Below are 22141 nucleotides of genomic sequence, written 5' to 3' on the forward strand. Positions count from 1 at the left end.
TTGATTATAGTACGCGGCCATCACTATAGTACACGTCCATTTACAGGCCCATACGAGTAACATGGCAAACTTGGAGCTTGATGAGACGCCGCACGCCACGCCCCACGACCAGGCCCACGACACGCCCACTGGAGTTAATGTGGCGAATTTGGAGCTTGATGAGACGCCACACACCACGGACGATGCTCACGACACGCCCACTGGAGTTTAACACACCCACTACAATGCCCACAAGGGACTACTTTACCCCTATGTTCTTTGACCTTTCTAATGTATATGGTGGCCAGCTGTATAGCCTATGTCCATCTGCTGAAACTACCCTTTACAATGGTGTATTGGGTGTTGTGATTGGTGCTGTACTTCTTGAGTTTACCCGCCTCAAAGGTTCCAGTTCTCTCTTTATAATAGTACTAGCAGCCCATCCCGACCTTGTCTGGGAGCAATCAGGCTTCAGGGCCCCCGCCCGTTCCGGCCCCCACCCTCCCCAACATTGTCCGTGGGTCCCCCGGAGGAGCAGCCCGTCCCGACCTTGGCTTCTGGGCCCCCGCCCGCCCCGACATTTTCCGTGGGTTCACCGGAGCCTTACCTCATCCGCCGCACCTCCCCGCGCTCCTGAGTTCACCGGTCCGCCGCTCCTCAAAGCTCCTCACCGACTGTCCGCCGCTCCTCTCTGTTCCTCCCAGCCTGTCCGCCGCTCCTCACCGATCCTCACTGCTCCTCCCCGCCTGTCCGCCGCTCCTCCCCGCGCTCATGTCCGCCACTCCTCCTCGCGCTCCTGGACGCTGCTCCTCCCCGCGCTCCTGATGTCAGCACGCACGTCGCGGCCTGCGCTACTTCCATGGGACTACTTTCTTTTTCTCGTAAATTTTTTAAATAACGTGTATTTTTAAAATTTATATAGCCTATGTCCACCTGCACACCCTGACAATTACAACGATGTATCGGGTGTGTGGATTGGCGCTGTGGTTCCCGAGTTTACCCGCCTCAAAGGTTCAAAGTTCTTCCTTTATAATAGTAGTATAGATATAGATCCGTGTGATGCACTTGCACTGCCCCCATGAACAATCTGAGGATACTAACTTAATTTTCAGCCTCCAATTTCAGGTTTCACATTTAAAGAACATTTTCAAATTTTCTGTTTTACATTTCACTTTTTTAGTCATAAACATTTATTAATCTGTTAATGTTAACAGACACGGTCGCTCCAGACGCTGCTCCCCGCTCTGCCTGCCTGCTGAAGTGCCTCTGCATCCCCACCTCGCTCTTCCGCATGTACCCACAGAGTGTGAATTGATCTGCCTTAAGGAAGGAACCTTGTTGTGCATTAGTGTACCATAGCGCTCCTCCTGCCTAACTACGCTGCTATTAATCACCTGGCATCTTGAATATTGTAGCGCTGCTGTTACTATTGTCTGCCTGATCTCACAGGTGCCTTTCTTATTAAGATCGCGCTATTCGATTTCTGTGCCCCATTCCGGTCAGATATCGGCTGAGGCCATTTTGTGATTGCTGTTGTTGTTTGCTTCCTGTGCCTTCCCCGACCAGTCCCCGCCCAGCTCCCGCCTCCCAGCTGACCACCCCTCCCACTGACACCATTTGCCCTACTCGCCCGCTACAGCGCTGTGACCGTCCTGTTCTCAACAGACACGGTCGCTCCAGACGCTGCTCCCCGCTCTGCCTGCCTGCTGAAGTGCCTCTGCATCCCCACCTCACTCTTCCGCAAGTACCCACAGAGTGTGAATTGATCTGCCTTAAGGAAGGAACCTCGTTGTGCATTAGTGTACCATAGCGCTCCGCCTGCCTAACTACGCTGCTATTAATCACCTGGCATCTTGAATATTGTAGCGCTGCTGTTACTATTGTCTGCCTGATCTCACCGGTGCCTTTCTTATTAAGATCGCGCTATTCGATTTCTGTGCCCCATTCCGGTCAGATATCGGCTGAGGCCATTTTGTGATTGCTGTTGTTGTTGTTGTTGTTTGCTTCCTGTGCCTTCCCCGACCAGTCCCCGCCCAGCTCCCGCCTCCCAGCTGACCACCCCTCCCACTGACACCATTTGCCCTACTCGCCCGCTACAGCGCTGTGACCGTCCTGTTCTCAACAGACACGGTCGCTCCAGACGCTGCTCCCCGCTCTGCCTGCCTGCTGAAGTGCCTCTGCATCCCCACCTCGCTCTTCCGCAAGTACCCACAGAGTGTGAATTGATCTGCCTTAAGGAAGGAACCTCGTTGTGCATTAGTGTACCATAGCGCTCCGCCTGCCTAACTACGCTGCTATTAATCACCTGGCATCTTGAATATTGTAGCGCTGCTGTTACTATTGTCTGCCTGATCTCACCGGTGCCTTTCTTATTAAGATCGCGCTATTCGATTTCTGTGCCCCATTCCGGTCAGATATCGGCTGAGGCCATTTTGTGATTGCTGTTGTTGTTGTTTGCTTCCTGTGCCTTCCCCGACCAGTCCCCGCCCAGCTCCCGCCTCCCAGCTGACCACCCCTCGCCCCTCCCCCCTCTCCATCCACTTATGACAGTTGTGGGTTCGCGCAGCGTTCACGCGCAGCGTTCGCGTCCCAGCCGCGCCGAAGGTGCGCCAAAGGTAAGCCCGTCTACGCCCGTCCGCGCCTGGACCGCGCCCAGTGCCAGACCCCCTAGTCCACGCAATGCCCAGCCCTCCCGCATTACTTACGACGCCTCCACCCTCCTAGCCCTCAACCCCGGCCGACTCTCCAACTGCGCCCAAGCCGCTCCTGGACACACCCATGGACCCTTCACTTGCTACTCCTGCAAGTTCGACGGCACCAAGAAAAATTCCTCATCCACGATCACACAACCGAGATCTGACTCCAACCACCTAAAATGCATCCTGCTCAACACCCGCTCAGTCCACAGACACGCCATCGACCTCTGGAACCTTCTAGACACCATTTCTCCCGACGTCGCCTTCCTTACAGAAACATGGATGAACGCCTCATCAGCTCCAGACATCACCATAGCCATCCCGGAAGGATACAAGATCATCCGTAAGGACCGCACCGACCAAACAGGAGGAGGCATCTATCGCTATCGTCCATAAGAACTCCATCCGCATCTCAACCAGCTCAGACGTCAACCTTACCAGCGCCGAACACCTTCACTTCCAGATCCACACCGACCCCAAAACCACACTCAGAGGCACACTCCTCTACCGACCTCCAGGACCCCGTGCACATTTCAGCGACGTTATCACTGACTGTATCACCCCACACGCCCTCCCTTCCGAGGAATACATTCTGCTGGGAGACCTCAACTTTCACCTAGAAAAGAGCAATGACAGCAACGCCACCTCCCTTCTGGACAATCTCGCCAACCTCGGACTCAAACAACTTGTCACTACGCCCACCCACATCGCTGGGCACACACTCGACCCTATCTTCACCTCCAGCAAATATGTCTCCTTCAGTCACACCACTACTCTCCATTGGACGGACCACAGCTGCGTTCACTTTATCTACAAAAAGACCACAACTCACAACCATCCTCAACCTACTATGCGAAGAAACTGGAACAAAATCACCATCGACCAGATCTCCTCATCGCTTCTCCAAAACCCCCCTGCCCACTCCTCAAACCCCGACCAAGCAGCCATTAACCTCACCCAATGGCTATCCAACAGCGCAGACTTCCTAGCACCGCTGAAAAAACGTCAAATCAAGCTAGGCAGCAAAAACGCATCCTGGTTTAACGATGATCTTAAGAAATCCAAGAAACTCTGTCGCTCCCTCGAGAAGGCCTGGAAAAAAGACCCAAACACCAGCACCAGGGACGCCTTCAAAAACGCCACCCGCATACACCACCAACTAATCCGATCTGCCAAGAAAGCCGCATTCAAAGACCGACTAGACAACAACGCCCACAACAGCAAGGAATTATTCAACATCGTCAAAGAATTTACCAACCCCTCAGCCAACTCCAACGACATCACCCCCTCTCTAGCCCTCTGCGACTCCCTAGCTTCGTTCTTCCACAACAAAATCGCAGACATCCACAACAGCTTCGACAACCGACCCGGAGACCAACCCACCCAACCTTCTGCAGGACATTCACCCCCCCTTGAACATCCTTAATAACTGGAACCCAATCTCCACTGAAGACACCATTCGTCTGATGAACTCCATCCACTCAGGATCCCCCACAGACCCCTGCCCTCACCACATCTTCAACAAAGTAGACTCCATCATAGCACCACACCTTCGAGACGTCATCAACTGCTCCCTCAACTCCGCCACCTTTCCGGAAAGCTGGAAACACGCAGAACTTAGCGCCCTTCTGAAAAAACCCACAGCGGACCCCACCGAACTCAAAAAATACCGCCCCATCTCGCTCCTTCCATTCCCAGCCAAAGTCATCGAGAAAGCTGTCAACAACCATCTTGCCGCCTTCCTCGAAACAAACAAATCCCTCGACTCCTCACAGTCCGGCTTCCGAGCCAAACACAGCACGGAGACCGCCCTCATCGCAGCAACAGACGACATTCGAACTCTCCTGGACAATGGAGACACAGTCGCCCTCATCCTCCTTGACCTCTCCGCAGCCTTCGACACAGTCTGCCATAGCCCCCTTTTACAGCGCCTCAGAAACATCGGAATACAAGGAAAGGCACTGGAATGGATCACCTCGTTCCTCATCGGAAGAACCCAGAGAGTCCGCCTCCCACCATTCAACTCGGAGGCCACTGAAGTCATCTGCGGCGTACCCAAAGGGTCCTCACTCAGTCCCACCCTCTTCAACGTATACATGAGCCCCCTCGCGGCCATCGCACGCCAACACAACCTCAACATCATCTCCTACGCGGATGACACTCAACTGATCCTATGACTCACCAAAGACCCTAGCACCGCCAAAACTAACCTACACGAAGGAATGAAAGAAGTAGCCGAGTGGATGAAACACAGCCGTCTGAAACTGAACTCAGACAAAACAGAAGTCCTTATCTTAGGTACCCCCCCCTCCGCCTGGGACGACTCTTGGTGGCCAGAGGCCCTTGGAAAAGCACCCATCCCGACAGACCACGCACGGAACCTGCGCGTCATCCTGGACTCCTCACTCTCTATGAACAGACAAGTTAACGCCGTTTCATCATCTTGCTTCAACATTCTTCGCATGCTCAAAAAAACATTTCGCTGGATCCCCACCGAAACCAGAAAAACGGTCACCCATGCACTGGTTACAAGCCGCCTGGACTACGGAAACACCCTATACGCCGGTATCACCGCAAAACTCCAGAATAAACTCCAACGCATCCAGAACGCATCAGCCAGACTCATACTAGACATCCCGCGCAAAGACCACATCTCTAGTCACCTGAAAAACCTCCACTGGCTCCCCGTCAATAAGAGGATTACTTTCCGACTCCTAACCCACGCACACAAAGCACTTTATGAAATTGGACCTGAATGCCTCAACACACGTCTTTCCTTCTACACCCCCTCCCGTCAGCTACGATCCTCCAACCAAGCCCTTGCTACCGTACCTCGCATCAATAAAACCACCATGGGAGGTAGATCCTTTTCCTACCTCGCAGCTAAAACCTGGAACTCACTCCCCACTCACCTTCGTCTCACTCAGAACCATCTAGCATTCAGAAAGCAACTTAAAACTTGGATATTCGACAAATAATTCCCCACCCTTCTTCAAGCGCCTTGAGACCCTCCGGGTATGTAGCACGCTATATAAATCTTCTGACTTGACTTGACTTGACTAAGCAGTCGTGGACCCTTTGAGTAGGCTTTGCGGACCCCCAGGGGGTCCTCAGACCACAGGTTAAAAACCACTGACCCACATGTTTCTGTCTTATTAAATTGTAGCTTCCAGAAAGCAGCATGTTGATTGTCAAGTTTCTATTTATTTCTATTAACCTGTTCTGTTGTACATTCAACATTTTTGTGTTTTTGTTTGTACTATGTTTTGGTATACAGATGTAGTAAATATGTTTTGATGAATCTATAGTGTAATGTTATGTAGGTAATAAAAACTCTCAAGAAATAGTATAGTGTAGCCTGTAGTACATTGCATTCTGCATTATTGAACTAGGTGAGTCTACAATTCCTAAATCTAATCCAGCATATACTATAGAGGGATGCAGATGTATTATGAGGGCACACCAGATCCTTGTTTTTGAGTTTGAACTTTAATGGGATAGTTTTGCGAAAGAAACACGCGAGAGTAGGCAGAGATGTAGGACAATCAACCCCAGGACTGTAAATACTGATTTAAAATGTTGCTTTATAAGCTGTCTTGCGGCCAACCTTGGAAGAAGCAGTACTCTAGGTCCTCTAGGGCCGGCCAAACCATCATTCACACTTGGCATGTTCTTCATTGGGTTATGTTACACAGCCCCGTAGAGAACATGCCCAGCCTCCTCAGGCACTGCTTGAGCAGCCAAACAGGCCGCTCAAACTAATCGTGAGGCTTCTCAGGCAGCGTTGTGATTGCCTGGGGAAGTCCAGAAGCCTTGGTGCTTCCAGTACTGCCAGCAGGTGGAGGAGAGGCGTTCGGCTGTGGCGGCGGAGAAGTTAAGGTTTTTTTTCCCATCCGCCACTCCCACTGCCCCTCCCCATCATCCCCATTCAGAGGTAGCCGCCACTGCTTAATACACTTATACTTTTTGATGGAGTTGTCGATTTTTTGGCTTAGGAGGGGAGGAATGACAGGCAAATACTTGGATCTCTTTAGAAATCTGGGTGCACATTCTAAATATCGATTCCTAAATATCGACCCACAGAAATATCGAGTTGGAAATATCAAAGGTACAGAATATCGAGGTCAAGAATATCATTGGGCAGAATATCGACCCTAAGGTAAGTAATATCAAATTTTTTTATAGCGATGTAAGTAATATCGAAGTTAGTAATATCGATATCAAATATATCGATGTTACTAATCTAAATGTTACTAATATCGATATTTGTATTATTGTTATGTACTTTATTATGTATTTATTATGTATGTGTTATATGTTTTTTGTTAAGTATTTTTCTTGTTTTAAATTATATGTATACTATTTTTATATAATAATAATGTTATTTCTAAGTAAATTTTATGTTTTAGTACCGGAGCAGGTTGTGGGTTTAGAGGGGAATAGGGTGGGAAGTAATTTAATTATACTTAATTAATTATTAATTTTTAGGAATTATAAATACATTTTAATGAATTTTTGCGTTTAAGTTCTGTAGCGGGTTGTGGGTTTATAGGGGAATTGGGTGGGAAGTAATTTAATTGTAATTAAATGATTTATTTTTATTTATTGGTATTGATAAATATTTTATTTGTAATTAATTATTAATTGGCAATTAATTTTTTTAATTGGTTATTTTTTTAATTGGTTATTTTTTTAAATTGGTAATTCATTTTGTTAATTGGCAATTAATATTTTTAATTGGTAATTAAGTCTTATTAATTGGATTTTTTTTATTAATTGGTAATTAATGTTTCATAAAAGTATTTTTTGGTATGAAAAATAATTTTATTGTTTAATATTTTTTATTTGTTAATCGATTTTCAATTAATATGTTTTTGTTATGAAAAATATTTTATTTTTCTATATTTATTATTTGGTAACTAATACTTATTAATAAATATTTATTGGTATTTATTGTTAATTTATTAATGATTCACTTGTATTGTATTGTATTGTATGGCATATTTGTATAGCGCAGAAACTGTCACCCAAAGGGTATCCTGGCGCTTTGACTTTGACCAACCATACGCATTGTTACATTGCCACAATCTTTACACTGTCCTAGGGAAAAGGTACGTTTTTAATCCTTTTTTAAAGGAGGAAAGATCCCCCTTATTTCTCAAAGGCAGGGGCAGAGAATTCCACAGCTTAGCTGCAGTGAATCTAAAAGAGCGACCACCCATCCGAGACCTCACAATTTTAGGGATTACCACCAGACAGGCTGACGAAGAGCGGAGAGATCTAGAAGGTGTATACCAAGAAAACATCGCCTGCAGCGGGGACGGCCCCTGACCATGTAGGGCCCTGAATACTAGGCAAAGTGCTTTCAAATCAATACGCCGGACAATTGGCAACCAATGAAGGTCCATAAGTGCCAAGGAGGAAGAGTCGGAGCGCCGCCTAGAAAGGGCCAGCTTAGCAGCCATGTTCTGTATTCGCTGCAGTTTACCCACTAAAGTAGCTGGCGCACCCAGAAGTAGCGCGTTGCAGTAATCAAGCCTGCTTAAAATGATACTGCGCACTACTTCTGGTCGGGAATGAACCGGGAGCAGAGATAGAATCTTCCGCAGTGTGCGGAGCAGCATCATACACATAGCCACAGTTTTGTTAACGAACGTGTCTAGCTGTAAGTTGGATTCGAACATCACACCCAGATTACGAACTGAGTCCGTCGCCATCCCAGACCCCTGGGAAGAAGAAGGCCAAAAATCCGGTAGCAGAGGTCGGAGGATGCGGTCCAACGAGCAGTGCAATACCTCAGTTTTGGAGCTATTGAATTGCAGAGAGTTTAAAGTCCGCCATTCTGCGGTCGCTGTCATGCAGTGGTGGAAAGTCTCCTGCGACACAGCATCCCTACCTAAGATTAGTTGAGTGTCATCGGCATAGTTGATGACCGAAATGCCAAAGGACTTAATCAGCCTGACCAGGGGACGGAGGTATAGATTGAATAGAATAGGGCTGATTGGCGACCCTTGGGGTACGCCCTGCCCTACCTTTTTGATGTCAGATTGATAGAGCGGCAAAGCTACCACCTGGTGTCTGTTACCAAGATGATCAACCAGCCAAGGGCCAGACCAGACACCCCAACTTCCTCTAGTCTCTTGACCAGAATGGCTGCTCGGCCGAGGTCGACACGCGAACAAAGGTCATCCAAAGCGGTCACCAATGCAGACTCAGTACCGTGGGCTGGTCTAAAACCCAACTGAGCCACATCCAGGCAGATGTTAGTCTCTATAAAGCTGAACAGATGTTTAGTAGCCAGCTTCTCCAAGATCTTAATTGGGAAAGGAAGCAATGAAATAGGCCTATAGTTAGCTGAGCAAGTAGGATCCAATGTATCCTTCTTCAGAAACGGCGATACTACGGCCAGCTTCCAACAGTCCGGAATCCGAGCAGTACTGAAAGACTGACAACAAATGGCATAAAGGTAGGAAAAAAGCTCCTCATGAAACACTTTCCAATATTTATGTGGTAATGGGTCAAAGGGAGAACCTAAAGAGACCCCGTCAGCTACTGAGCTAAAGTCCTCGAAGGATGGGAGAGGAAAGCTGTTCAACCAAGCCTGCCTATCATCCACCTCCAAGGATACAGGAGTGGACACCAATACAGAATTAGACATTGCCTGGGAATCCGGGGTAGATGGAGTGCCTAGATTGCTCAAGATGGAAGCAATCTTGTCCTCAAAAGCCTTCGCCAAGGAGTCACATAGCGACTGGGAGGCCGGAATATCATTAATAGCACAGGCAGGGCGAGAAAGATCCTTAACGATCCTAAACAAGGCCTGAGACTTGTTCACTGCTAACAGTAGAGTCTCCTCAAGAAATCTGGCCTTGGCACGCTTAATCTGCGTTATCTGTAATCTGTAATTATGTCTTAATAATTATTAATGGGTATTTGTAAACGATGTAGAGTTATTTAAAAATTAAATTATTAATTATTTTAAATACAAAAATTATTTATAAGTATGTTATACTTACCTTCTACGCTATCCGACGCTTTCCCTACTGTTGCACTCTCTGGAGTAGGAATAGTATTTTTTTCCTCTACGCTATCCAACGCTTTCCTTACTTGCACTCTCTGGATTGGGAATAGTAATATTTACCCCTACACTATCCAACGCTTTCCCTACTGTTGCGCTCTCTGGAGTGGGAGAAGTAATTTTTACCCCTACGCTATCCAACGCTTTCCCTACTGTTGCACTCTCTGGAGTGGGAATAGTAATTTTTACCTCTACGCTATCCAACGCTTTCCTTAATGTTGCACTCTCTGGAGTGGGAATAGTAATTTTTACCCCTACGCTATCCAACGCTTTCCCTACTGTTGCACTACCTGGAGTGGGAATAGTAATGTTTACCCCTACTCTATCTAACGCTTTCCCTACTGTTGCACTCTCTGGAGTGTCTACTAAATCACAAAGTGAGGGGCCCCCCGGGGGTAGGATGTGAGGCAGATCTGCGGGGGAGAGGACAGTAAGTAGCTTAAAGAAGAAGGTAGATCTGCCCCGTGTTTGATCAGGTAGAACAATCCGACCTGTTGAAAGTCAAACTCATGAAACGAGGGTACCCTCATCGTTTAATCAAGGAGTCCTTTAAGAGGGCTAGATACTTTAATCGTGAAAGCATGTTTCAGACCCAAACAAAAGGTGAACTAGACAGACTGGTCTGCATCACCAACCATTCCACGGTGAACGACAAGATCCGCCAAGCCATAAATTCTCAGTGGCATATTCTGAACGGCAATGAGGGAGAGGGAATTCTCACCAAACCGATCTTTGCCTTTCGGCGCAATAAGAATTTGAAAAATCACCTTGTACAAGGGGCTATTCGGAGCCAAGCTGGCCCCAAACAATTAGGCATATTTGGCCTACCGCCGGTAAAAGGGAACCACCGATGTGGCAGTTGCCATATATGTCCCAATGCTATTGTGGGCGAATGCCTCAACATCGGACATCGCCAAATAAAACTGAACTCCATGAGCAATTGCCGATCATCCAATATAATCTACGTGATCGTCTGCCCTTGTGGATTGCCATATGTGGGTGAGACCAGTCGAGAATGTAGAACCAGAGTAGGTGAGCACAAAGGAAACGTTCGAAATGAAAGGCATGGTGCTCCCCTGGTAGCCCACTGGACCAAAATGCAGCACACTGAAGATGACATTAGATGGTCCATTTTAGAAAAAATCCGAGAAGTCCCAGGCAAGAACACTACCTGCATTCGGAAAAAGAGGGAGGTCTTCTGGATCTTTTTATTGGATGCGGCAAACACTGGCCTGAATGAGGCTTGCCCGTGGGAGAATGCGATGTACTGAAACCCCATCTACAATCTGAGTACCCTGTAAACCCTGCCAGCTACTTCAGCACTTTTTTGACATTAAAATCCAAGATTTGGATTGGCTAACTCCATCCCGGGTTTTGCGCAATACCCGAAATCCGACCCAGGTTTTATTACCTGCATGGACTGCTCAATATTTGAGCACACCTGAGCAACGTCTGGTATTGATTCCTCCCTTTAAAAATGGCGGGATCAGGGGACTGAGCTGAGTTCCACCGGCTGCCGGACGTGAAACGAAGAGGAATCTGTACCATTCCCCCCATGTAAGTACCCCACGCTAATGCTCTCTCCTGAGAGGCGATTGAAACTTAGATAAGTGGAAGCGCTTTTGAAGGTGTAACACCCACTTAGTTTATCGAGCCTTGTTTATGCCAGAAGCTTTCTTTGGTTAAACGTCTGAAATGCGGCATTTGTTTATCTTACCAAATGCAGAGAGGGGAGTAAGCGGCCGTGTGTTAAAACTATTGGCATGCACCCATGTGCGAGACACCGCGCTGCCTAAACACTAACTTCATATTGTGCATTTCCCCACGAGGAAGTGGCATTTATTTTTCTACATAATCGAGTAGGCAGAGGGAAGTGAGCAGCCGTGTTTTCAAATTACTTTCTTGCACGTATGTGCGAGGCTCCGCGCTGCTTAAACGCTTAGCTCTAATGATGCACCTTTTCCGACAGATCTTGAGGGCACCGCCTGGTGAAACCGCCGCTTTGCCTGCCCTTCTATGAGAATGCAGATGTGGAATGTGATACATCTAGCGCCCGAACACCCTGTCTCATAGAGGATTACAAGTTATGGTATCATCCAAACCATAAAACGCTATCTAGAAGGTAACCCACGATTGCTCTGTGCTTCCTATCCTTGTGAGTGAAAGGAGAGGCTGTTAATTGATCTTTTTGTTTTTATCCAGAACGCAACTTTTGATTCTATCGCATCTCCATACCCTCCCACCTTAAATATTTATTGAGGTAAGAAGGCAGTTGTTTAAATTTAAGAAAAAAGCGGTCTAATAGGTGGCTAATGTGACACAGGGTTATGACGTTCATCTTTTGCATAGGACCCCAGGAAGGTGCCAAAAACGTGCCATTTATCGAAGCAGATTGGTCATCATTTCTCCACAGCGGACTATACGCTGAGGTGTTGCTGAATCCAAGGTAATGGCACAACGGTATATTAATAAATGGTAGATGATAAGGAGTCTAGAAATACACTTCTATAGCTTGCTACCCGCAGATGTATTCTGGAATGCCAGGCTATGCCTACTATGTATAAACAAAAACGACTTGCTATGGGGTCCAGAGAAACACTAAAAGGATCAGTGTCTGAAAAACCAGGTTGTCTGTGATGGATTATGTAGGGGTGGATATCCACACACACAAAAGTTGATGAATGAATGCGTATATGAGCTAAGCGTACTGCATAAGAGTAATGCACCAGATGAATTGGCGTGTGTGTGAGGGTCCACTGCATTGATTTGGAATATTTCCTGTATGTTTACTATTAAGTGTTTGTTAGCTTTATCCTGTATGTCACCCATTTTCCTAGCTCACCAATGCCCCCTGCATATGAATTAAAGCATTACAGAATTATTTCTCCTATGTATTTTGAAAACTGTGTAAAAAGGAAAAAGATGAAGATAACTAATAAGTGTATCTAATACTTGTGAAACCTGACTATGATTAGCTATTATGCGACCAGCACTGAATATATTAATATAAAATGTTGTCTGAAACGGGGGTCAAACACTATACTAAAAGATGTGTTTTTTCTACAGAGCACTTGGATATCAGATATATTTCACTACAGAATACAACCCCTCCTTCCCCTTTCTTGCCCTGACGAAGGTGCGGCCTATCTTTGGGGCCTGGCACCGAAACGCGCGTCGGCGTTGAAACCATCTCCCCTGAACATTGTACGATCTATCCCCGGCCTATGGCTGAGAGGAATATTCAGGATGTTCTCAGAGCAATTTACCTCAAAGTCCATCTGAGCAGAATGTTTGAATGAGCCTTGTATGAGTATGATTGGTTGCGATGTATGAATTTGTTGAAGTTTGAATGTTGGAAGGATGACGGGTTGTGTATATTTATAGATGTTTTTATCTTATAATTTTTCAAAAAAATGAGTTTGTACAATTATGTTATGTATAAAAATATATGAATCAATCAAGAATAAAAATGATATATTTTCTATAAAAGTGCTTCTGCTTAAATTGTATGCGGTCTTGAGTAATTGGTGAGCGCTAAAATGGGTGACTTTTGAAGATTCTGGACTCTTACTGAGCCTATACCTGATCAAACACGGGGCAGATCTACCTTCTTCTTTAAGCTACTTACTGTCCTCTCCCCCGCAGATCTGCCTCACATCCTACCCCCGGGGGGCCCCTCACTTTGTGATTTAGTAGATACTTTTCCCAGCCCTGTGCTGTGGGGTGTGTGTGACTGTGTATGCAGGGACCCTCCCCTAATTGTTCTAAACATCTGGTGTGTGATGTAAGTGGAGTGAGATATATATCTACTACTGGTGTGTGAATGTATATGTAACCTTAAACAGAGACTGATTCAATTTTGTTCTCGCTGACTCTCCATAGTAGTCAGTCTCCCTAGAGGTTCCCTCGGTCGCGCCTTCTAAAAATGGACAGCATAAAGTCCTTTGGTTTTTCTGATGAAGAGTTCTCTAAAATGATTGGGGCAGAGGGAACATCCAATACTTTTGCTCCAACTAAAAAGATTGATGGTGAATGGGATAAACTGTTTAATTTAAAGAAGAAATCTATAAGAACAGAAGCCCATGCTAAATTCATGCTAGATTATTTGAAGGCAGGCACAATACCTACAGGCCTAAGGGTCAGAAACATCCCCGGGCTATTTGTGGAACTACGGCACTTCATTGAAAAGTGGACCTTAATTTCCAACAGATGTAGCAGGGATTATATGATGCTGATTATTGAGACCGCACGTGAGGTCCTGTCTATGCTAGCCAAGGAGATCCAAGAACTAGAAGAAAAACTTAAGAAGGAAAATCCTTCGGATCTAGGGAAACAGATTCTCAGTGAAATAAACATCGAACTGGACTCTTTTTCTGAGTACCTGTTAAAGAGAAAAGTTGAAAAGTTCAGAAAAGATGTTAGACTTTTTTCGCAAGAAAAAGCATATCCGTACCTGAACCCCCAATTTTATACCATCAATGAAGGGACCAATCACTTTGGTAACCAGAGAGATTCTAAGAGACGAGTCCAAACGTTCTCTAATTCAACAGATTCAGAAGGTGAAAATGATATGAACAATGACCCTAATTACAACTATGGGTTCCAACAATACCCTGAACAGTTCGATAGATCTAACGGACAGGACCATTTTTTAGGCAATCGCCGAGGCAACCATCGTCCGAGAAATCGGAGACCTCAATTTGCCCGAGGCCAGGGACCTCCGCAGAGATACATCCAAACCCGCCAAACACAGTACTGGAGGAGGTAAAAGAAATCCCGGTCTTTAATCTATCTGATCTCGACATCTCTGAAGAATCATTATCAATACTTGCACATGGTCTAACATATGTTCCATCTACCCAGGTAGATAGATTCGGGATATTCAGAGATTTACATGCTTTTTTTAGAAAGATTCGTCTAAAAAAATTCTTTCTAAATAGACCTGATTGTGAGAACACCGATAATATGTCTGGGCTTAAACCCCCATCTAATTTCACCCCCGGTCTTGACACTGTGGGGCCCGAAGTAGGGGTCTTTGAAAAGGCGGTTGTCCTCAAGCTGACGAAGGCTCTGAAATTCACCCCCTCCCCCAAACATAATCTTACTGCAAAGGAAAAAATGGGCCTGAAAGCCCTAAAAAACAATTCCAACTTAACGATTAAGCCATGTGATAAAGGCGGAGGAATCGCGGTCATGGCGACCAGTGATTATATCGAAAAGATGGATAACCTCCTGGCCTCAGATGCTCACTACAAGCGGATCCTTAGATGCCCTGAGGAGAACTTGAAGCGACAAATCTTAGCTATTGTGACAGAAGCAGCAGATGAGGGGATAATCTGCACTAAAGAAGCAGAGTTTCTTACCCCTACTCATACTAGAATGCCCATTATATATGGGCTCCCCAAAGTGCACAAAAGCCAAACTAACCCGCCCATGCGTCCAATTGTTTCTACTATCGGATCTGCTACGGAACCGCTGTCAAAATACATTGACAAGTTCTTGAAACCCCTAGTATGTAAACTCAAATCGTACATCAGGGATACGGGCGACTTTATTGGAAAAATGGAAAACTGTGCATTCAATCCGGACAAAGAGATTATGGTTACCATGGATGTGGAATCATTATATTCTAATATTCCACAGGAAGGAGCCATTATGGTCTTGGAGGAACTGCTTCTGAAGGAAGATGCCTTACCCAATGCTCAGCTTCTTATCGAATTTTCGAAAATTGTGCTGAACGAAAATTACTTTGAATTTAACCAACAGTTCTACCATCAGGTCAAGGGGGTGAGCATGGGGGCGTCATGTGCACCGAGTATAGCCTGCCTGTACATGGGTCAATTCGAAAACAAAAACATCTATAACGAAATGGCCCCGTTTTCGGAAAATGTGAGAGCCTGGTCGCGCTTCATTGATGACATTTTTTTCATCTGGAGTGGCGACCAGGACTCTTTAGATGAATTCATTAAATGGATTAATCTAGCGGATGAACATATCAAACTCACTGCCAAGGCCAGCAACATACAAGTAGAGTTCTTGGACGTATGGGTAAGACATAATGGTGAATGCCTATATGTGTCACTGTACACCAAACCCACCGCCAAAAACACGCTCTTGGAGTACGGAAGCTACCACCCCCGCTGCCAACGGGACTCTATCCCTTTCAGCCAGTTCTTACGACTAAGAAGAAACTGCTCCCGGATGAGTGACTTTCTAGAACAATCCGACCTGTTGAAAGTCAAACTCATGAAACGAGGGTACCCTCATCGTTTAATCAAGGAGTCCTTTAAGAGGGCTAGATACTTTAATCGTGAAAGCATGTTTCAGACCCAAACAAAAGGTGAACTAGACAGACTGGTCTGCATCACCAACCATTCCACGGTGAACGACAAGATCCGCCAAGCCATAAATTCTCAGTGGCATATTCTGAACGGCAATGAGGGAGAGGGAATTCTCACCAAACCGATCTTTGCCTTTCGGCGCAATAAGAATTTGAAAAATCACCTTGTACAAGGGGCTATTCGGAGCCAAGCTGGCCCCAAACAATTAGGCATATTTGGCCTACCGCCGGTAAAAGGGAACCACCGATGTGGCAGTTGCCATATATGTCCCAATGCTATTGTGGGCGAATGCCTCAACATCGGACATCGCCAAATAAAACTGAACTCCATGAGCAATTGCCGATCATCCAATATAATCTACGTGATCGTCTGCCCTTGTGGATTGCCATATGTGGGTGAGACCAGTCGAGAATGTAGAACCAGAGTAGGTGAGCACAAAGGAAACGTTCGAAATGAAAGGCATGGTGCTCCCCTGGTAGCCCACTGGACCAAAATGCAGCACACTGAAGATGACATTAGATGGTCCATTTTAGAAAAAATCCGAGAAGTCCCAGGCAAGAACACTACCTGCATTCGGAAAAAGAGGGAGGTCTTCTGGATCTTTTTATTGGATGCGGCAAACACTGGCCTGAATGAGGCTTGCCCGTGGGAGAATGCGATGTACTGAAACCCCATCTACAATCTGAGTACCCTGTAAACCCTGCCAGCTACTTCAGCACTTTTTTGACATTAAAATCCAAGATTTGGATTGGCTAACTCCATCCCGGGTTTTGCGCAATACCCGAAATCCGACCCAGGTTTTATTACCTGCATGGACTGCTCAATATTTGAGCACACCTGAGCAACGTCTGGTATTGATTCCTCCCTTTAAAAATGGCGGGATCAGGGGACTGAGCTGAGTTCCACCGGCTGCCGGACGTGAAACGAAGAGGAATCTGTACCATTCCCCCCATGTAAGTACCCCACGCTAATGCTCTCTCCTGAGAGGCGATTGAAACTTAGATAAGTGGAAGCGCTTTTGAAGGTGTAACACCCACTTAGTTTATCGAGCCTTGTTTATGCCAGAAGCTTTCTTTGGTTAAACGTCTGAAATGCGGCATTTGTTTATCTTACCAAATGCAGAGAGGGGAGTAAGCGGCCGTGTGTTAAAACTATTGGCATGCACCCATGTGCGAGACACCGCGCTGCCTAAACACTAACTTCATATTGTGCATTTCCCCACGAGGAAGTGGCATTTATTTTTCTACATAATCGAGTAGGCAGAGGGAAGTGAGCAGCCGTGTTTTCAAATTACTTTCTTGCACGTATGTGCGAGGCTCCGCGCTGCTTAAACGCTTAGCTCTAATGATGCACCTTTTCCGACAGATCTTGAGGGCACCGCCTGGTGAAACCGCCGCTTTGCCTGCCCTTCTATGAGAATGCAGATGTGGAATGTGATACATCTAGCGCCCGAACACCCTGTCTCATAGAGGATTACAAGTTATGGTATCATCCAAACCATAAAACGCTATCTAGAAGGTAACCCACGATTGCTCTGTGCTTCCTATCCTTGTGAGTGAAAGGAGAGGCTGTTAATTGATCTTTTTGTTTTTATCCAGAACGCAACTTTTGATTCTATCGCATCTCCATACCCTCCCACCTTAAATATTTATTGAGGTAAGAAGGCAGTTGTTTAAATTTAAGAAAAAAGCGGTCTAATAGGTGGCTAATGTGACACAGGGTTATGACGTTCATCTTTTGCATAGGACCCCAGGAAGGTGCCAAAAACGTGCCATTTATCGAAGCAGATTGGTCATCATTTCTCCACAGCGGACTATACGCTGAGGTGTTGCTGAATCCAAGGTAATGGCACAACGGTATATTAATAAATGGTAGATGATAAGGAGTCTAGAAATACACTTCTATAGCTTGCTACCCGCAGATGTATTCTGGAATGCCAGGCTATGCCTACTATGTATAAACAAAAACGACTTGCTATGGGGTCCAGAGAAACACTAAAAGGATCAGTGTCTGAAAAACCAGGTTGTCTGTGATGGATTATGTAGGGGTGGATATCCACACACACAAAAGTTGATGAATGAATGCGTATATGAGCTAAGCGTACTGCATAAGAGTAATGCACCAGATGAATTGGCGTGTGTGTGAGGGTCCACTGCATTGATTTGGAATATTTCCTGTATGTTTACTATTAAGTGTTTGTTAGCTTTATCCTGTATGTCACCCATTTTCCTAGCTCACCAATGCCCCCTGCATATGAATTAAAGCATTACAGAATTATTTCTCCTATGTATTTTGAAAACTGTGTAAAAAGGAAAAAGATGAAGATAACTAATAAGTGTATCTAATACTTGTGAAACCTGACTATGATTAGCTATTATGCGACCAGCACTGAATATATTAATATAAAATGTTGTCTGAAACGGGGGTCAAACACTATACTAAAAGATGTGTTTTTTCTACAGAGCACTTGGATATCAGATATATTTCACTACAGAATACAACCCCTCCTTCCCCTTTCTTGCCCTGACGAAGGTGCGGCCTATCTTTGGGGCCTGGCACCGAAACGCGCGTCGGCGTTGAAACCATCTCCCCTGAACATTGTACGATCTATCCCCGGCCTATGGCTGAGAGGAATATTCAGGATGTTCTCAGAGCAATTTACCTCAAAGTCCATCTGAGCAGAATGTTTGAATGAGCCTTGTATGAGTATGATTGGTTGCGATGTATGAATTTGTTGAAGTTTGAATGTTGGAAGGATGACGGGTTGTGTATATTTATAGATGTTTTTATCTTATAATTTTTCAAAAAAATGAGTTTGTACAATTATGTTATGTATAAAAATATATGAATCAATCAAGAATAAAAATGATATATTTTCTATAAAAGTGCTTCTGCTTAAATTGTATGCGGTCTTGAGTAATTGGTGAGCGCTAAAATGGGTGACTTTTGAAGATTCTGGACTCTTACTGAGCCTATACCTGATCAAACACGGGGCAGATCTACCTTCTTCTTTAAGCTACTTACTGCACTCTCTGGAGTGGGAATAGTATTTTTAAGTCCTACGCTATCCAACGTTTTCATTACTGTAGTTTTTTTGGACTTTGAATAGTAGTTTTATTTATTTAGATATTTAATATTTTTTTGTATTATTTTAGTTAATGTAGTATATAAATCATGTTAAAAATATTGAAAGTATATTCAATTCTGTTAATTTATTAAACATAATTATTTACTTTTTATTTGTTATTGTTTTGTGTGTAGATGTATTTGTAATTTATAATATTTTTAAATGTATTAAAATAATATTAAAACTTATTATTAAGTATATATTATATATTTTATGTATATGTTTAATTAATGTTTTATTATTATATGTGTATTATTTATTACTTTTAAACATTATTAAATATGTTTAACTATGTTTATTTTATTTATAAGTATTAGTTACTTTATTTCACAAATTTTTTTAACAGAAAAAAACCGATATTTTTAATTATGATATTTTTAACCGATATTTTGTTTTCGATATTTTTGTACTTACCATGTTGTAGATAGGATGTGAATATTCTTGCCTTCGATATTCCTGCGTCGATATTTCTGTAGGTCGATATTTTCTATGTCTATATTTTGTCAGTGATTCAGACACTTTTAGCTGGTGCTTACATTATTCTGAACTGCTGTCACTAGGGTGGTAATAATCCTAGGTTTCTCCTGCAGTACTAGTTTAAATGCATGTAGTTCACATGTTCACACTTAGGGAGTCATTAGGATGACGGGCGGACTTAGTCCGCCCGCCAACCTATCGGATGGGGGGTATTAGGATGCACCCGCCACAGTGGCGGACGCATCCTGCATTTTTAACATTGTGGCAGGCGGTGCTCTCAGCACCGCCGCCACAATGCAAAAAATGCATGTATACTTTTTTATACACAAAGCGGCAGGCACCGCACGGTGCCTGCCACATTGCGTATGCAAATGCAGGGGGGTATCACAGGTACACCCCATGTGCACCCCCTACCTCGCCTTCACCATGGGGGCCCCCGAAGTGAAGACCGCCTGGTTTTCCGTGGCGGCAATGACATCTGTTTTGTCTGATAGACAACGTCACCATAGTAAACCTTTTCTGCCCCCGTCGCAAGGCGACCGGGGCGGAAAAAACGTCCGCCTCAGTCCCCCCGCCATACTAATATGGCGGGGGGGAAATGGGTGGCGGGCTGATAAGGATGTCTGGCGGATCGCCACCGCCCGCTTGGCGGTGGCGATCCTCCAGACATCCTAATGGGCCCCTTAGAGTGACAACCTAACATCCAACCTTGTTGTATTGTTCATTGAAGTCAGTATACCAAAATGTTATTCACAGAGCTCTAAAACTTAACACTATTGAACATTAATAACATGTTATATTGCCATTATCTTGCTGTAGATAATGAATATTTCTTTGTGGACGCTGAGCTAAAACTAACCAAAGTAGCTCCAGAAGGATGGAAGGAGGACCCAAAGAAGAAAAGCAAAACTGCTATTCACTTCTGCTTGTTTTTCCGAATTAAGTTTTTTGTGGATGATATCAGCTTAATTCAGTAAGTCATTGCCATACTCATATTGAGTTCGACTGTTTTGTACATTCAATCTTTGATTATATCTAATAATATGGCTGTATGGTTTTATCTGCCTCCACACAGGCACAGTCTCACCTGCCACCAATACTATCTTCAGCAAAGGAAAGACATCTTGGAAGAACGATTGCACTGTGATGATGAAGCAGCCTTACTCCTCGCTTCTTTGGCTCTACAGGCGGAGTATGGAGATTATCAGCCTGAGGTAAGGCATGTTTGTTATGTTGCGCCTGATTTATATAAATGTTGTTGGTATGATAAGTACTTTGGAGATTGATTTAGGTGCTCTTCCAGATGCACATAGTCAGTAGGACAAGCTGAAGTTGGATATTAGTATCATTCTTCAGGAGATTTCTGGCCACAAGAAAGAGGGTAAACACCCTAAATGTTATTAATTTGAAATCCGCTTTAGGTTAAATAAAAGGCATATTCATTGTTGGCAGTAAGATGTAGGCAGTAGGCTGTTAATGGCAGAACCAGGATCCAGTTTTATAGAATTCAGCTATTCCAACTTTTTGATTACTAAGGCGACCATTGGTATATTGAGGGTATGTCTGTTGTAGGAACGTTTTATAATTTCTGACAATAGTTTGATATAGGAAAGATGCAATCAATGCTCCCAGATACTAAATCTGCATTCGACGGTAGGCTAGAGTTTAGGATTGATTAGGAAAATGAAATACAAGTCATTGTCGTTGGGAGAATTCCTATGGTCTACTTAATTAAAGTGTATGTAGCCAGGACACAGAATTAGGTTACCTCCTTGAACTGAGTTGTATTAGTAGGTACAACCGTTGCTGCAATAAGCAATAAAATCAGCTGCATACACAGACATTTTCATGGAGGATACCTCCCCAAAACCCTTACATAACATCAGAATCCATATCTGTTGTATCTCTTCAAATGATAAAAAAGGTTCTAACAAGAGATATGTGTATCTTGTACTCCTCACCAAGATATGCCAAAATCATATAGCCTTGTTTAGTTGGTCTCAACTTTTGGTCTTCTAGACATAGCATATTTAAAAATGTGCTCCATGTTATGTGTAGTAATGCTTAGTTCAGAGACCAACTACAAAGGTACATTAAAGGTTGCATAATTCATGTTGTGAATGTCTTCTGGAACCTTTAGACCTAGAAGATAATAACCACAAAAGGGTACCCTGGTTTGTTTATATTAGAGAGCAGCAAGTGTATGGTATAGTTTACAACCTGCAAACACTTGCAATCAGAAGCAAAACTGAAAATCTACATGGATTTTGCATCTCACCATTAATTGCTTTGAACATACTATATTCAATATAAATGTGTAAAACAAATTTTTGAGGTTATCCACTATTGTAACTGTTCCTTCAGTGCTTGAGCCGTGTCACAGCTGAAATCAGCCAATACATGTTTATAGATCTGGAGAACTTGCTGGAATATTCCTTACGTT

General features: G+C 44.4%; 1 protein-coding gene across 9 annotated transcripts in view; it reads left to right on the forward strand.

Annotated features, from left to right (window-relative positions):
• The window catches only part of PTPN13 (protein tyrosine phosphatase non-receptor type 13), a 981974-nt gene that overhangs the window by 455951 nt on the left and 503882 nt on the right, over positions 1-22141 (forward strand). For all 9 annotated transcript variants that reach the window (XM_086961883.1, XM_086961888.1, XM_086961886.1 and 6 more), the window contains 2 exons: positions 20518-20671; positions 20774-20912. In XM_086961883.1, coding sequence (XP_086818009.1) covers positions 20518-20671; positions 20774-20912 — 293 coding nt within the window. The remainder of the gene's footprint in view (positions 1-20517; positions 20672-20773; positions 20913-22141) is intronic.

The sequence above is a fragment of the Lissotriton vulgaris genome, chromosome 3_1 (assembly GCF_964263255.1).
Source record: "Lissotriton vulgaris chromosome 3_1, aLisVul1.2, whole genome shotgun sequence".
Classification (NCBI taxonomy): Eukaryota; Metazoa; Chordata; class Amphibia; order Caudata; family Salamandridae; genus Lissotriton; species Lissotriton vulgaris.